The sequence below is a fragment of the Leiobunum rupestre genome, chromosome 2, assembly GCF_980474605.1.
Source record: "Leiobunum rupestre chromosome 2, qqLeiRupe1.1.hap1, whole genome shotgun sequence".
NCBI classification, from domain to species: domain Eukaryota; kingdom Metazoa; phylum Arthropoda; class Arachnida; order Opiliones; family Sclerosomatidae; genus Leiobunum; species Leiobunum rupestre.
The window spans coordinates 78,882,665-78,899,979 of NC_143385.1; the positions used below are offsets into that span (position 1 = coordinate 78,882,665).

The 17,315-nt window shown below is 35.4% G+C and overlaps 1 protein-coding gene and 1 long non-coding RNA gene across 2 annotated transcripts; one reads left to right on the forward strand and one right to left on the reverse strand.

Annotated features, from left to right (window-relative positions):
* Nucleotides 1–656: 656 nt before the first annotated feature.
* On the reverse strand, nucleotides 657–9,243 carry LOC149959149 (transmembrane protein 59-like). The gene is made up of 6 exons (XM_090166424.1): nucleotides 9,019–9,243; nucleotides 4,219–4,324; nucleotides 4,068–4,162; nucleotides 2,305–2,491; nucleotides 1,285–1,580; nucleotides 657–1,109 (listed from the first exon to the last, which is right to left on the reverse strand). The coding sequence occupies exons 1-6, from the start codon at nucleotides 9,178–9,180 to the stop codon at nucleotides 951–953; spliced, it is 1,005 nt and encodes a 334-aa protein (XP_090022550.1). The 5' UTR covers nucleotides 9,181–9,243; the 3' UTR covers nucleotides 657–950.
* LOC149959150 (uncharacterized) lies at nucleotides 9,198–16,927 on the forward strand. Its single transcript, XR_016478586.1, has 3 exons — nucleotides 9,198–9,579; nucleotides 16,311–16,409; nucleotides 16,479–16,927. It is a non-coding gene; the product is annotated as an uncharacterized LOC149959150 (long non-coding RNA).
* Nucleotides 16,928–17,315: the final 388 nt, after the last annotated feature.

The following is a 17,315-nucleotide window of genomic DNA, read 5'->3' on the forward strand; positions in this document are numbered from 1 at the left end:
AGTGAATAGGGAAATCAAATTTGATATAAACCTTGAAATAATAGGTCAACTCCTATTATTTGGAATTATTAAACTTGTCACCTTCTGTTTTTTTGTTATTATTTCGAATTAATAAACTGGACACGGTGACCAGTGACCCCCCAAATTTTGAATAAATAAACTGGTCTGAGCAATTAATTAACTGGTCTTTGACCACCTGACCACCGTTATTTCCAAGGCTGCCCCCAAGCGGTCATCGTAACTTGATGAACCTTGCACGGATCGTGGCGGCCTCTCGCGGAGGGCGCCCGAACCGTTGCAACCTGGCCTTGTTTAAATGTTGCTCTTACTTTCACAAGCCTACTACGCGCGCGCTACAGTCGCGAGGAATATAAGTTTTTTAGCGCGTGTGCAAATCGCTCGTGCGCAAAATATACTAATAAAGCTGTCTTGTGACGTAAGAGCAACATTTTAACAAGTTGAGCAAGACCACTTTTTATTTTATAAAATCAACTATTCTGGTTTGCCAATCAAATTCTCCATAAAAAATACTGTCACATTTTTGTAACAGATAATTCAAATGTCCCGTTGCTCATTACCACCTCTAACAAATGTTTTATGGCTAGTCTTTGTTTGTACCTACATTTTCAAAATACTTGATGGAAGAATACAACCAATTACACAAGAAACACTTATTTATTTACATTTAAATATTATATATAAAGAAATCTGTACTTAGGAACACAGTGCTATGACTAGGAAGGACTTGCGACAAATGCGTATTATTAGACATATATAAAAAAGCATTTATCTTTAAGGGGATAAAGTATGTACAAAATACTTAACCAGCTACAATAGTTGCATAATAATTTTCCCTATAATGTTAAAACGTGAAATGATTTGCGTAAGAAAAGTTTACATATTTTGGTACAGTGTGTTAAATTACAATTGATGTTGTTTACAGTTCAATATCACACCACAGGCTTCTCTTTAAGTGGCAATGGCGGAGCTTCCAAGAAATCGTAACATGGTGGTGGTAAGGTATCTTTGACACCGTAAGGTTGAATTTTCACTTTTTCAGAAGAATTGCACAAAAGCAAATATGATAAGTCATTGTTAACTTGCAAATTCTGAAATTGACAGTTTTTATGAGTTTAAAAAATTAGTCATAAGTTGGATAAGCCCAAAACTAATGATCTAATAGCTTTGCAAAGTTCCTCATTTTTCTGAACAAGGTGTTATACAATTACATTTGTGTGGATGCAGAAACATTACCTTGAAATTAGAAAAAAATTAGGTTTTTACCTTGACTCTTTGCTCCTGAGCTGTTGCCGCAGTAGCACAGCAAAGCCATATCATAACCATAATGGTTAGTAGTAAAAACAGAAGTAATAGTTTCCTAGGTACTCCAGATTGCCTAGAGACACAACTTAACCAATCCACTCCTTTCTCAGTTGAACTTTTACCAGTTGATTGATCAAATGCTTGTTGCATTTTTATGAATTCATCTCTTCTCAGAGTGTTTGCAGTGAAATCTTTGATGGTACCACCACTACTAATCAATAAGCCATTTCCAAACTCGTCCATTTCGTGAATATCGCCTAAAATTAAAAAAGGCTTTGAAAACTGCTGACATTAAATTCAACATTACGCTATGAGAAATGAGTGTCATCAATTCCGTAAATAATGAGGTGCCTGAGCCCTCTGGATTCCATTAAGCCAAAATCCCATACAGAATTTAAATGTAGTTTTCGGCTTCCGCTACACTACCAATTGGCATAATACAAATTGTACATCATGGCCAAAACTATCTAAAAATTAATACAGTGAATTACATTACGTAATCCTACAAAAATTTACTACTTTTAGCCATGGATTAACAATAACTCACAGGGATAGTTCTCTTATATAGAACTATCATTGCCAGCCAAAAATACGTTTGCTACAAACTCTTCCCCTCTTACAATCCTACACTCCCGACTTTCCGCCAAAAAAACTGCTCGTCTGCTCCCTGAATTGAATCGTTTCCGTTAGGCCTAGTTCTGATTTCGCCCGCTAGGACCGATGGGGTTTGAATCAAACTTATTTTAGAGTTATTGTTAATCCATGTTTTAGCCATCCAAATTTTGTATTTTGATCACACGATATTGAAACTTATCTTCTGAATTGTCGCAAAACATTTTTGTATAATCTGAAGAGCACTAATACTTAACAAGTTAAATTATCAGATATTAAATATTAATTAGAAGTGGCAGAAATATTTAACTTTTGTCTCTCTTTTAGAATAAGATAATCCGCACACGCACACTCTAAGGGTATAAATACCTGTACTTTCTTCACTGATTATCTCTTGCAGTACGTCTGGTGTATCCTTACTCACAACGACTTTACCATCATCTTGCTGAACATATAATGTCCAACTTGATGATATAAATTGGGACACATGGCCAACCATGTTTGAGTAAACAGTTCGCACGTAGATTAAAGGCTGAAGTACATGAGCAGTCTGTGGCTAAGAAATAAAATTAATTCAAAATAAAATAATACACTAGACAAGTTAAGCCTGTTAAGGTTTAAAATAAAACTGCACAACAAAATGTTTAAGATCATATCAAAAATGTATTATATACACAAGGAAAACGACTATGTGGAGACAATTCCTTTCACTATCAAAAAGTAAGTTGCATCCCGTATCTCATTGGTTCCTTAAAGTCTAAGTCTTCCGACATTAGTCATTCTTTCTAAGTATGAAAAATACATTCTTAATAATATACTTTCTTCATACATGGAAAGTAGTGGACAATAACATTTACTTTAAAAATTTAGAGACTCAGATTAAAGAATTATAAACCCGGCCAACTTGTACGTTGACTATTTCATATTCCTTTTAATTGAACTATAATGTTAATACTATAAAATAAAGTTTAAACCATGCTATTTGTTTTAAGCTTATTAGGGTAATATTGCCCCAATTTTCCACTATCTGCCACTGGCCTAAGTTATGAAAGAAAAAGTGACCTTTTCTTAACACTGCCTACATGTTTTCTAGTGCAGCTTAACCATTATATTATCTACATAAAGTTTGAAAAACCAAAGGCATGTGGATTTTTTCCGTAATCATTTTGTACAAAACACACATATAAAATTATAATTGCTTTCAACGAAGCTATTTTTCTTTCCATTGCAAAGTACTGTTTTTTAATTAAAAACAAATTAGAATAGACTATTATGTTATTTATAGTCTCCAGAATTGTATGGATCGTATCTGCTATCACGAGGAGGGGCACTTCAAATTTGGTTAATATTTTTCAGATGATTCTGTGACGTAATTCGGTATAACATTTTCAGGAGAGCATTATCGCCCTTACCAAAAATAAGTGGTCTAAGAACTATTTAAGTTAGTTTTAAGTTCGTATTTGAGACAAATACCAACTAAAAACCTACTTAAAAACAACTTAAAACTAACTAAAAACTTACTTAAAATGTTACTTAATAAAGACCACTTAAAACTTACTTAAAATGTTACTTAATAAAGACCACATAAAGCCAACTTAAAAATAATATGTAATTTTCTGACCACTAAATACCAACTTAAAGAAAAAGGCATTTTCCCACCAACTTAAAACCAACTTATTACCAACTTAACTTGTTTAATGAAATATGCTGACCACTTAAAACAAACTTAATATCAACTTAAATGTGAATACCAACTACATACCAACTTATTTTTTGGTAAGGGTCTTGTTATAAAACACTGCTTGACATTGCATCACAATCATTTTAATTGGGAAATTGTTCCATTAGGTACCTTTTTAAAGGTTTATTTTTACTATAACCTTGTATACAGATGCAAACTTGGTGAAATTTTAGTTAGGTGGTCATAATATTCTCATCACCCCACTTTTCGCCAACTTTAACTGAGAGGGAGAATGCTGACGGGAATTTTCGGAGTTTGAAACCAAGGTGGATTCTGATTGAACATTTCGGAACTCAGAAAGGTTAAATAAATCACCAGCCCCCAAAGCCAAATTTGGTCAAGGTTTGCCACTTACCCATGTGGCCAGTTCACCTTCTATAGAATTACTAACCTGATTTTCATCTTTATTTGCGAAGTTTTGCTGGCTATCACATCCTGCATAGCAGGCCAGTTTTTCGGGAGAAACTTTGTATGCTTCTTCACAAGCTGAAAACGAAATAAGATTTATATCACATAAGCAAAATCAAGAAAAATACACTTACAAGCTACACAGGAATGATGAGTATCATTTGCGTTATCGACTGTTCCAAGCACATCAATCATTGAATAGAAACGACATCCTCTTTTACAGCAAGATAAGTGCTCTGCCTAAAAAATATTTTCAAACTTAAAAATTTGTTTTATGGTACTAAGAAGCATATATTTATTAACGACAAAAAGTTTCAAAAAGCTATGCTATTGTCTCATCCTTATCATTAATAAATGTGAGGGGAAATGAAATAGCTGCTCCATTTGATAATGTGTTAAACATAATAAAGAAAAACATGTTCATATTGTTTATCCTTTAATTTTGACAGTGTAGAATCTAGTTTCCATTAACCAAAATGAAAGGGAGTATAAACTAATTAACATTAACTGCTAAAATGTGTTACAACTTGTTTCAAACTTAACTAGTTCCTGCTAAACCTGGTGGCAGAAATTTTAAATTTGTTGATATACTATAAACGTAGAAGTTCATACTCCCTTAATAAATAAATTTGAAAACAACAAAAACCAAATAATTCAGGATTATTCCACATTGCGACAATAATTATAATAATTAGATTAAACATGAATGGGTTATATTAAATAGATTGATGGTTTAAAGGAAAAGTCCAGGTTGGGTAAAACTTGGATCTATTTGAAAGATCATGTTTAAATAAACTCAATAATATCAGTCATAAAATTGTATCTTTTTTTAATGAAGAGAAATTATTTTAAATGAGCGAAATTTACCCGCCAAGCGATCTGCCATTTGGTTTCGCGGTGACGTTTTGGGACTTTAATCACATGCTATAACAGCGCTCTGTTCCCTGCGCGCGCTTGCTCCGCGTGCAATCTGCGGAGGGAAGGCGAAAGAAAATGGCAGCTCGCTTGGCGGGTACATTTCAGTAGTTTAAAAATTAATTTCTCATCATTAAAAAAAGATAAAATTTTACGACTGATATTTTTGAGTATACTTAAACATGATCATTCAAATAGACCAGTTTTACCGAACCTGGACTTTTCCTTTAAATTATAATTCATGCTTAATATCCTCTAATGGCCATTGTGTTACCACAATGGGTAAATTAATTGAGCCATCCATGTTAATGTAGGGCTGGACGAAAAGCTCGTTTTTGGATATTTGTCAAACATCAAATACTTCTTATTTAAATACTTACAGTCAAATCGAATTTTTAAAATGACCAAATACTGCAAGGTTTGAAAATTTTAACCAAATAGAAATTTTTATAAAAATTATTCCACCAAATACGAAATTCTATGTGGCAGAGATTCTATCAACTAAGAAAACTTGTTTTCAACTTAATATGCATGTGTAAAAATCATTAAATATATCAGATAATCAAAATATTTTAATTCCAGTAAATATCTAAATTTGGTCAATATTTTAATTCAGGTTAATATCTAAATTTGGTAAATATTTAAATTTTTGGTAAATATTTAAATTCAAATATTTAAATTAAATTTAGGAAAGTATTTCAATTTGGATAAGAATTTAAATACTTAATTTTAAATATTTACCAAAAATTAGATATTTACCCAAAATTAGATATTTACCAAAAATTAGGAATTTTTACCGAAAATAGATTTACCAAAAATTAGATATTTACCCAAAATTAACCACCTTTGTTTAAAAAAAATTTAATAATTTCATAGCGATTTCGATTTTCCCATGTTAATTTACATAAAGAAATATAATATTTTAGTTGTCAAAAACGTTTTCGGTTGCCATGGTAAAACTAAAGCCCATCACATATTTTCCCTTTGGGGTTTTTTAAGTTACATGAAGGTCTACTCAATCCCTGAATTTAAACAAAATCGATAAGTTACAGCTCGGGTAGTCTCCTTGTAAGTCAATGACCTATAACTAGTTTTAGATATAAAAAACTATGAAAATTTTTGACACAAAATAGGTAGAGATAAATGGCACTCTTCCACAACATGTAATTCCTAATATTTAAGGTTATCTTGTCCTTTGCCTTTTTCCTCATTTGTCCATAAACCTAGCAGCGCTGCCAAATTTTACCTTGCTGAACAGGGGAGTCAATGTAAGCAAACAAAATGGTGGTGGTGAGAGTTAAGCAGAAGCGCTAGTAGTTTTTGCTAGGGGAATCCATTTTGAAGCCTAAATCAACAAAGTTATTGTTGGATTTACCCTAAATAGAGAGACGACCATGCTGTTAAGATAGAAAGCTGAGGAATTTTAAATTTTGAAACACGCTTTTGAAAACATGACGTCACAGTTTGTTTACATAGTTTGATTCACTTTGGCTCAGTCTGCGTGAAACATGATGCCAAAAAAAAGATATTTAAGGAGCCATTTGTTCAAGGTTATAGCTCGACCGTGTCAAATACTAGTCTGTTTATGTGTTATGCATCGACTGTGCTCCCTATTTGATGAGCCACCCTGTTACAAAATGGTTGTATTTTTAATTACAAGTCAATAAAAAATCTTGAATCTTGAGTGTCTCATTCTGGAAACAGAACATCCTTGCTTAGATATACCAGTATAAAACCACTCTTAAAACATTTTAACAAATATTAACAAAATTAACTTTATTAAACTTTCATTTAGTGAATGTTTTGAAACAAAGATTTATATTAGTGTGGCTGAAAATCAGAGCCAAAACTTTGTTTATTAGAATCAATTTACGCTAGATTGGAAAAGTACAAATTAATTGGTTTTTCGTTGTTTGAAGAATAAACTACGTAGAAGTCAGAAATTGACATACACACCCAACAATTAGAGAGCACCATATTATCACAATTGTAAAAAAATCACAAAATCAAACCACAAATAAGAAACCACTAAACTGGCTAGTTTCAAAAAATGTCAACCCCCTTACTAAATGTTCTAAAATTTTGTCAGATTAGAGTTCCACCTTTAGTATTATAAAATATTAATCACTCCGCATGAGCTAGATATTCTACATACTTCTGTAATTTAATTTTAGCATTTACGATTAAATGTACAATATACAATCACTGAGATTTTTCACTGCTGTATGCCTTGGATGATCAATAACATCACAACTTTTATTTCTTAATCAATCCTAGAGTGTAGTTATTTACTTTAAATGTTAAAACTTTGAGCCATGGTTAATTATGAATTATTATTATTTTTTTAAAAAAGGTGCTACTTCAGGGCTTTAATAGTTATTTATACTTATGGAGCATGATTATGTTGAGACTGATCCCTATCATGCTCCCCTGATTTAGTGTTATTGGTTATTGTTTCCTCATGTTTATAAATGTATTTTTTCTACATAAACTTCATTGCAAAGATGCTTTACCAGAAGCCTGCCTTTGAGGCTTATTGAGCAGTTTATCACGACACTATCACTTTCAGGGGGGTTCGTGGCTGACGAAATCTGAAAGGGATTGGGATGTACCAATAAGAATAACCAAGGTTATCGTTAAAGGGCCCACACATTAAATTTGAGGGAAAGATCGTAACAATGAAGAAAAATGCTCCCTATAAGCGCCTGACTTGGATGTCCTTGGAAGCTACTCTTATCAAAAAATCTATTGAAGGGGGAGGTGGGAGGAGATCAGCTGCGATATACTGTATATGGCGCTAGTGTTCTGATATAGTACTTTTTTACTTCGTTTTAGACAGTTTGCGTTCTTTTTCTGGGCATGGAGGAAAAAAATGGAATTTAGGTGGAGCAAAAGTGTTTGGGTCGTGATACGTTTTATTTCAAAAGGTAAATAAAGATTTAACTCCTTCAAATGAGCCAACATCTCATTTGTTCTCTAAGCCTTACATTTTTCCTGTAGTGTTATTAATGACTGGAATTCCCTTCCCCAAGAGACTGTTTCTATCCCCAATCGCCACACGTTTCGCCGCCACGTCTCTGCCTTTTTTCAATTTAAAGATTCCTCTCGCGTTACTTGATTCTCTACTTCTATTTCCAGGGTTGGCATAAAACCAGCCATACCGGTTATTGCCACCTGATTAAATCCAGTTATAGCCACTTGAAAAAATTCAGAATTTTTTGGCTTTTTTTTTAAAAAAAATTACAATATGAATATTTTAGTAAATTAATAGTTTTTATTTAGAAAGTTCCAAAGTCCACTGCCTCGCTTCTGTCAGTGCGTCATACACAAAAACTAGGGGGAATTTCCCGAAGAAATCAAAAGAATTCAGTTATTTTATATAGCTATTTCGCTTTAATTTGTTTAGCTCCTTATTTACGACAATAACGGCAGACAATTTCTACTTACATATGTAAAAGGTACTGTTTATATTTTAGCCGGCTATAACCGAAAAAAACGGTTATAGCCAACTAAAACCACTGATTTGGATTTTTACAAAAAAAGCCGGCTTTTTTCCAACCATTTCCAAATTTAATCATTTATTATAGTCATTTGTTTTGTCTTTTTTTGCGTCTTACTGTAGCGATGCTCAAACAAAAGCCCACCTGAGGCTTATTGAGCAATTCTTTTTTGTCACAAATAGTGTATAGGTAAAGACTTAGGTGCCAGCTCACATATGTATAAGTCTTCCCTCATAGTCTTTAATAAAGGTATTCACAGGTACTAGCTCCAATACCCCATTCTTTTAATTTAGTGTCACCCGAGCCTCTTGAGATATAAAGGAGGAGAAAGAAAATTTGCCCCTTTTCTGCCCAAAAAACTGAGTTATCTTTTCCACTATATGAGCCATAAAGTAGTGAACAATTTTTCAGTAACTCTTAAGTAACTGAACTTTCAACTTCACAAAAGCCTGTTAATTTCATCAGAAAAAAATTTCTACAGTGTTATTAATATATAGTCCAAGCATTTATGTGGGTTACCTTTGGGTAAGTGTGAAGTGAGTAGGTTTTTTCGCATACTTCTTCACATGTTCCAGCACCTTTAACGTAAGAGGCGATATCTATTTGCGAATCACCAACTTCTAATTTTGCACAAATACAAATTTGAAAAGTAACCGTAATAAATACAAGTAAGTTAATCATATTCTTAATATTAAATATAATAGTTTCAAGACTAATCCATAGAATACACAATGGCGGGTTTTTTCTTTTTAAGCAAAAATGCCAGACTTTAGAGCACTGCCAGAGAAGGCAGTGGTTAGAGGGAGCTCAGAAGCCATGTACACCAGCACCAAATTCGAAAAGAAAATGATTCGAGCTATTTTAATTGCGCTTTGGAATGAATAAAAGGCGCAATGCAAGAATTTTAAATACAATGAAACGTTCATGTGCATTTTTGGGAAAAATTACACTTATTATAAATTTGAATGCACGATTCTTAAGAATTGTCCACCAGGATTGCCGGATTTATCATTGTACAAGCACGGAGCACCACTACAACGGGGTTGGACATAAGGATATTTTTTTTAGTAGTCAGCCTAAGTGAGCCTTCTATCTTAATTTATTTTAGTAGTCACTGACTAGAGGGGTAAACAAGACGTACGACGATCAGAATACACACAATCCTTCTAATGTGTTAAGTTTGTTTGAGCTATTCACAGCAACCTGCAACGCCGGTATCACAACCAAAATATATCCACGGTCACACATATATTCAAATTTACACTTATTTGTTACTTCTAGTCATACTTTGAAAGCACGAAGATTCCTTCGATCAGTGTCACTCTAATTTTTTACTTCTGATAACACTTATTTGTTACTACTAGTCAGCCGTTGAGTGTCACACTTATTTCTTCTGGTTATACGACAAAGACTAGTTCGATCAGTTTCATACTTATTTGTTACTTCTGATCACACTTATTTGTTTTTCTGAACACACTTATTTTTTACTTCGGATTGCACTTATTTGTTACTTCTGATCACACTTATTTGTTACGTTGAGTGTCACACTTATTACTTCTGGTCATACGCCGAAGACTAGGTAGATCAGTGTCATACTTAATTGATACATATGGTCATACGTCGAAAGCGCGGCCCACTCTGAACGTCCTTGAAAAACGACAGAGGGAAACGGGCGCGTAGACCTCTATAAACACGCGGATTTACCATGTTGGAAATTGCGGGGGTCCGTATACGCTGCCCAAAAAACCTTACTTAAAATTAAAGGGCAACGCAAGACAGTGGTCATGCAGGGGGGAACTATGTTTTCTTCAACAAGCCGTAAGTAGGTTTTCCAAGGATGATTTTATACAGCGCGAAAGCCTTATTCTCCTTGGTGTAGCCACGTGGCGCAATTTCGCTCTCATTCGCGAATTTTTCGATTTTCTTCGCTGAGTTAGCAAAATAAATTCGGCAAATATGGTTCTGCTTTTTTTACAGAGGGAAAGGCTATGGCAGATGGCGCATGCGCAGTCGTTCTTTTTATCTAGAAGATAATTTACCCCCCTGCATGGTCACTTGCGTTGCCCTTTAAATTTAAGGAACGTTTTTGCAATTTTAGGTTATATGCAAACCACAGCTATCAAAAATATAACTTTCATGAAAATCGGACTTAAATTAAGGAACTGTATGTAGATTTTTAGGCGAATATATAAAAACACGAAAATTGGGGTCCCGTAAATTACCCTAAAAACTATACTTAAATTTAATATTTACTGATATAACCGAAGTTGTACCCCTGTAGCAAATTAGAGTCGGGCCGACGTCGGCAAAAGGTACTAGAGACTAAAGTCGGCCGACGGTCGGCCGACCTTTGGATTTAGGGTCGAAATGTCCTAGGGGTAAAAGGGTCGGCCGACCACAAAACGTCGACTCTTTACCGCCTTTTAATAGACCTAAGAACCGACTCCGAAACGACGTCGGCCCGACTTAGAATGTACTGTATCATTACGTCGAAACGACTTACTTTTTTGATAATTTATGAAAATGACCACATAAAACCGTAAACATAGCTGTATAAATAGCTATTTATATGTATGTAGTTGGTCAAGTCACATGAACGGGAGTGAAACAATGAGTTTTTTCCGTCAATCGGAAAGCTCTTGAATCTAGAATACAGAGTTCTATAGTTTCTTGGGGCTTAGTAAAAGTAACGAATAAATCTTCATTTATAAAATCTTAGCCTAACATATTTAGCTATACGAATGTAACCTACTTGAGCTGAGAGATTTTTAATAAGGAAACATTCTCAGATTGAATATATAATCTTTTTCGAAAAAATATAATACAGAAAAGAAGTTATTTTAAAAATATTTCAATTTGTTTTATTAAATCGCCAAAGTTTAACAGTTTTGAGCGATTAATTGGCAAAGCGCGACCTTAAATCGACTCTTTCTGCTAGAGGGGTAATAATGAAATGTAAGGTCTATTTTAAGTACCGACCATAAATAGTCCCAAAAAAGGATTTACGGTTTTAGCGTCGAAAAACGTTCGGACGTTTTTAGGTCGGCATTTGGTCGTCGACTATAAAGCGACTTTTCGACCGTACCCCGACCCTAAAACGACTTCATGTGCTACAGGGGTAGGTCCACTGAATCCTAACCTATCCAATAAATGTTTTTTAAACGTTATCGGACTTAATTTTAATGAAAATATCTACCACATAAAGCGAAATCACCGAAAATAGTAAATTGGGCAAATGCCCAACGTCTTGGGCTCCGATTTGAAAACTTTATGAAAGGCTATCAATGGCAATGTATGTACATTCGAACGATATATCATTGACTCTTCTAGTTATAACCGTTGAAGAGGTATGCGTGACACGGCGCCATCGGCGTCATCGGCGGCAAATCCTTAGGATTGTGTTGTGTGTAAAAAGGGGTATAACAAGTGGGTCACGTGACCCAAATAATAGTCTTACACGAGCCCCGCGTCCTCTCCCCAGCCATTTCGCGGTACAGCTCTACCCCAGCGCCAGGCTAGACGTAGTGACTCTTTCTCTCTACCGTGCTGTGTCATGCCTACGGCGGCGGCAGCGGCGGCGGCGGACGCCGGATAACGGAGCGAGACCAGGAGTCTTACTAAGAGCCTATACAGCTCGTGTAAGACTAAAAACCAGAAGGACAGTCAACAGTTTGCTTTACTAGTCAAGAGTTTATTATCACTTGAATTACAGGACTTTGGCCAATCACAATTTTTTCACGACTTAGAGTCTTTGACTAATTTAAAATATTTTCATTGATAATATCCTCAAATGACGCATTAATTTAAGATAGAGATTTAGAATCAGAACTTGTATGAGGTGCAGTGGACTCCTGGACTCTTGATTTTCTACAAGTATACATGTTGTAATTTTTTTAAATAAAATGGGATTGATGAATGATGAATTTATGATACGCCATGTTCGCCATTATATATGAATATTTAGGTTAATTTTTCTCTAGTCAAATTAACTAGTAAGCCCTCAGATTTCGATTAATTTTATTAGTCAGATCATTTATTTTAGAAGTCAAAGTTTTAAGTTCTAAAGTATTTTATTCCGGCAAAAGGCGATGCCCATCACGCCAGTGGGCTGTACAGTAGTTTGCAAGGTAAATTTATAAAACAATGAGATAAAAGAGTATATACAGAGAAATTTACACAGGATAATGAGATCAGGTTAAATAAGCGTTTAGCTCGCGGGCGAACTTTGAGCGATCCACAATGCATTTGAGGTGGTCCGGAAGGGCATTCCATTCCTTCAGCGACGAAGGAACGAAAGAGTGCCGTCGAGTTGAAGTCCTCATGAAAGGGAGAGCGTAGTGCGGTCCACGCCGACTGCCACGAGGGGATCGAGCCCAGCCCGAAATGGATTGGGAGAGAGGAGATAGAGCTTTATCGCCTGCTGCCGTCGGAAGGGAAAATTCGGAAATTGTCTTCCCCCCGCCCATAAAACGTTCAGCGTAGAGGCTCGTGACGCTCGTCCAATGAAATTCGTACACAACCCTTCGTTAGCGTGTTTAAAGGCTAGCTGCGTTCTCCTTGAGTTTGTTGCTCCTAGGTGACACAATGTATCTTTAAATTATACGAAAATTTTAAGCCTCGGTTTAATCTACCGCGTATTTCGAAACGGAAAAACCCGATTACTATTGTTAAATGATTGCGAACGCTAATTGTAATACGAAACAAATAACGAAATACGAGGGACATTTGGCGTTAAAATATTTTAGAGAATCTACGTATAGAAAGGTCAAGCTCTTTTGGTAGGCAATCGTATATTTAACGGTAGGGAAACAGTTAACGAAGACAGCTCAGTAGTTCAAGGGCAATGACTAAAAAGTATACTATATAACAATTAATGTAGATAATTTAATTTTAATTGTCATATAATTTCTATAAAATATTACTCTAGGTTGTACAAGATATAAGTATTTAAAATTCACTGGGAATTACCGCTCTCTCCCTAGGTATATCCATAGCATACGCATAAACTTTGAGCCTGTCTATTTCAAAAATAAAACGATAAAATATATCTTAAAATCTTTATTTTTGGGTTTCTTTTAAGTTCATTTATTATGGAAAAATGTTAATCAAATATTATTTCTAAAAACAATTTGTTAATTTAGTTTAAATCGTCGCTACCATAGAAATCTCATAGGTAACTAGAATGCTGCCGCCTACGGCCGAGCTTGACGCCAGTTCGCCTTGAACCTTCAGCCAATGAGAGGCCGTAGAGTGGTTCCGCCAAGGAGGATAATAATCCTCCTTGGATCCGCTACTATAGCGGGAGATAGGTGACGTCATTCTCTCTGGTGACATTAAATTCTTGGCAGAACCACTCTTTGAGCTCTGATTGGCTGAGATCTGGCTATCGTCTGCCACGGCGTTTGGCCCATTTGCCAGTTACACGGCAGCATTCTAGTTACCTATGAGATTTCTATGGTCGCTACATTTACATAAGCATCAACGGGAATAGTAATTTATTTTTAACCAAGTTACGAGCGAGCTCGCCCCTAGAGGCACTGCGCGTCAATCGCTCGTACTCTATATTAACTTTTTTTGTTATTTTAGGCCTTTGTTACTTGAATGAGGGCCAGAGGTTAAATTAATTGAGCGTAGCTCTTACTGTGGAAAGTTCACTGTCCATTGCGCTTTGGGGGAAAGGAAAAGGGGAGCTTCGGAAAACTACTCTAGAGAAAATATTGCTGTCCGTCGGAAGCCAAAGGAGTTGGGGGAAAAGGGGAGCTTGCCCTTGGAATGACGTATGTTGCCGTGTCGCGAGTTATATCATTGGATGGTATAAAGGCCCAAGCACTCATACGGTTCGCAAGCGATTTCGCCTGCGAATTTTCACACACGCGCCCATGTGCCATGACTTCCATTCTATTTAAGTCACGCGACGCGACGCGATTTGCTAGCGAAATTTCGCGCGCGAAGGCTATGTGTGCATCCGCCTTAATTTTTGACCCGGGTTTTAATATTGCGCGCCTTAAAAATTAACAATAAGAGTGGATTATCTGCCAAAAAAACAGAACTTGAAAGGCTTATGATCCTTTGCGGTATTACCACAATACCACATAGGCCAAGTTTCAAATAAGATAAGCAATAGCTGTGTACAAATATTTTCGTTTTTTATTTTGTTTTATCTTTACCAAATAAACAGTAATCTTTGGTAAACTAAATTATTTATCTTTCTTTTCTTTCTCTACTTGGGTTTAATTAATCTAAGCCTAATTAACCGCTTGATTTGCTGCTCGCTCCGCTCAAGTCTTTGTTGAAAATGCCGTTTTCGGTTTTTGCGACGACCTATAGTGATAATTAATCCAAGGATATTTCTTGGATAAATAATTGGAATATTATTAATCCAAGTATATGTTAACCAAAGGGTTAACGACTAAAATGTTTGAAAAGTATTGGTAATGTGGAACCTTAAAGGGGCTCCAAAGTTCGGTGGCAAAATGTGTGTAAAGTCAGTAAAGTGCGAAATTTACGGTTGACTCTGCCCGCCTCTGCCAAGGCCGAATGAGGGGTTGGGGGAATGAAAAGCATGCTCAATTTTCTTTCTTTTGTCATCGAACTATGGAGCCCCTTTAAGTAATTTGCGGTCTAGACGTTTCTGGGCTTTGTCTAGTTTGTCATACTCATAGAAATCTCATAGGTAACTAGAATCATGGACACTGTATCTCTAACCGGACGGGAAAAGCTGTAGCTTCCACCATACAAAATTACCTGCCGCCGCCACCGTCCATCTGTAAGGGGGCGAGGGGGTGGAGAATTTTAAAAGTTCCGGGCTGTCAAGGCTATATAACTCGTCACGTGATCAACAAAACGTTCCGTTTGAAACTGCGGTTTACATTCTTCGGATTTCATTAAATTAGTTTTATTTAGGAGGTAATTTTTTATTGTATTTTAACGGTTCCGTGTCAAATAGACTTATGGACTAAATATCAGTTCTTTAGTTAATATGGTACGTTTTTAACAACATTATGGTTAAAAATTATTGCACAGTTTTTTTCCTCCTCCTTCAATTCCATGATTCCATAAAAATTGTCATCCAACTGTTCAAGTTTTTTCCCAAAATTAGATTTTCTAAATGGTTCAAAACAGTAGTACATAGACAAGGCTTAGCATAAAATTAATCTAAAGTCATTTTTTTTAGTTTTTAAAAGCCATAATTCGTTTTATAAAATTCAAAATTAATAGTACCTACTTTCCATTGTAAGAATGCTCCATTTGAAATACCTTTTACTTAAAAATTAAACTTTCACCTAAATTTTCCGATAATCCCGTGGCCCGCGCAATTTTAAACAGATAGCGGACGCTTACACTTCCGAATGACCTTGACGGCCCTGAGAATCGAATACGGCCGACTATTTGAGCTAACACGAAGTAGGACGCAAACGGACAGTGGGGGGATACATTTTTAAACTGTTTTTCTCGTCCGGTTAGAGATACAGTGTCCATGCTAGAATGCTGCCGTGTAACTGGCAAATGGGCCAAACGCCGTGGCAGACGATAGCCAGATCTCAGCCAATCAGAGCTCAAAGAGTGGTTCTGCCAAGAATTTAATGTCACCAGAGAGAATGACGTCACCTATCTCCCGCTATAGTAGCGGAACCACTCTACGGCCTCTCATTGGCTGATGGTTCAAGGCGAACTGGCGCCAAGCTCGGCCGTAGGCGGCAGCATTCTAGTTACCTATGAGATTTCTATGGTCATACTTGTGGTTTAAATTATGTTTTTCCAATGTACTACGAATGGAACGTTGTACATAAAAAATTATTATTTCTTTCAAGTAATCAACACATGAAAGATGCTGATGGATATCATCTTTTGAAATAAACCAAGATTGATCAATTGTTCTTGAAATATTCTTGTAATCCTCTTACCTTTGTGTACGTTACCATTACTTGCCAACTTTTCATTTAGTTTTTTAATTTTCAATTGCAACCTTTTTATTTAAGGTTTCGGTTTGCTTATAGTTCTTAAAGGGAATAGAACTTCCAACGCGTTCTTTATGGAAGACCCCATCAATTTCCTGTATTCCCTTCACAATCAGCAATTATCAGCGCCGCAAGTGTGAAGAGCCATGGGCGGCAGCGGACAATATTGGAACCCTCGGAGGGCGACAGAAATACCACAGTTTATATTCCCTTTAAATATGATGATTCTTTTTTGGTCTTAAATCCAACCTTTTGGTTTTCGTATGTTTTGCTATCTTCTGCTGGAATATTTTTGTTTGCATATGTTTTCAAATCCACTACTTGAACCATTTTGTTTGCTGTTGTTTTGTCTCGATATTAGCTGAATTTCAATTGTAGGAATTTCCACTGATAAAGAAAGTCGTGTTAAAATTTAATAGAGTTGTTTCGAATGAAACTGTTTAAAATTGTTCTGTAGATATATTTTCGCTGAAACTTGCTTCTTTTTGTAGGTATATTGTTGCGCTCTTCCACCATTTCTACAAACCGTTTACTAGATTCTATTTGAAATTTGAGTTTGAACTCATGACCCCGTTACCATCTTCTGCCGTTACTAATATATAAATTTCATCGTACCAGTTGTTTTATGACAGTCCTTGATATTATTTTCTACTAAGTTCTACGAAACCTTTACGTTTGAGCAACTAGCTAAATTATCATTCCCTTTTTGAAATATGTTTCATTTAAATTAACTTATAAATAAACAATACTTAAAACTCCATTTTTACTTGTTGGCCTAAATTCATTCGAAAATATTGTTGGAATAGCGTTTGGTGTCAGTCTGTTTTTTGTTTTACTATTCATAAAACAAGAATCCTC

Bases quoted from the DNA above. Each gene is read 5' to 3' on its own strand.
- LOC149959149 (XM_090166424.1), bottom strand. From the start codon at position 9,180: ATGATTAACTTACTTGTATTTATTACGGTTACTTTTCAAATTTGTATT. The intron at 4,163-4,218 runs GTAAGTGTATTT...TTTCGTTTTCAG, and splicing joins TCATCATTCCTGTGTAGCTT to CTTGTGAAGAAGCATACAAA. The intron at 1,581-2,304 runs GTATTTATACCC...TTTTAATTTTAG, and splicing joins AATCAGTGAAGAAAGTACAG to GCGATATTCACGAAATGGAC.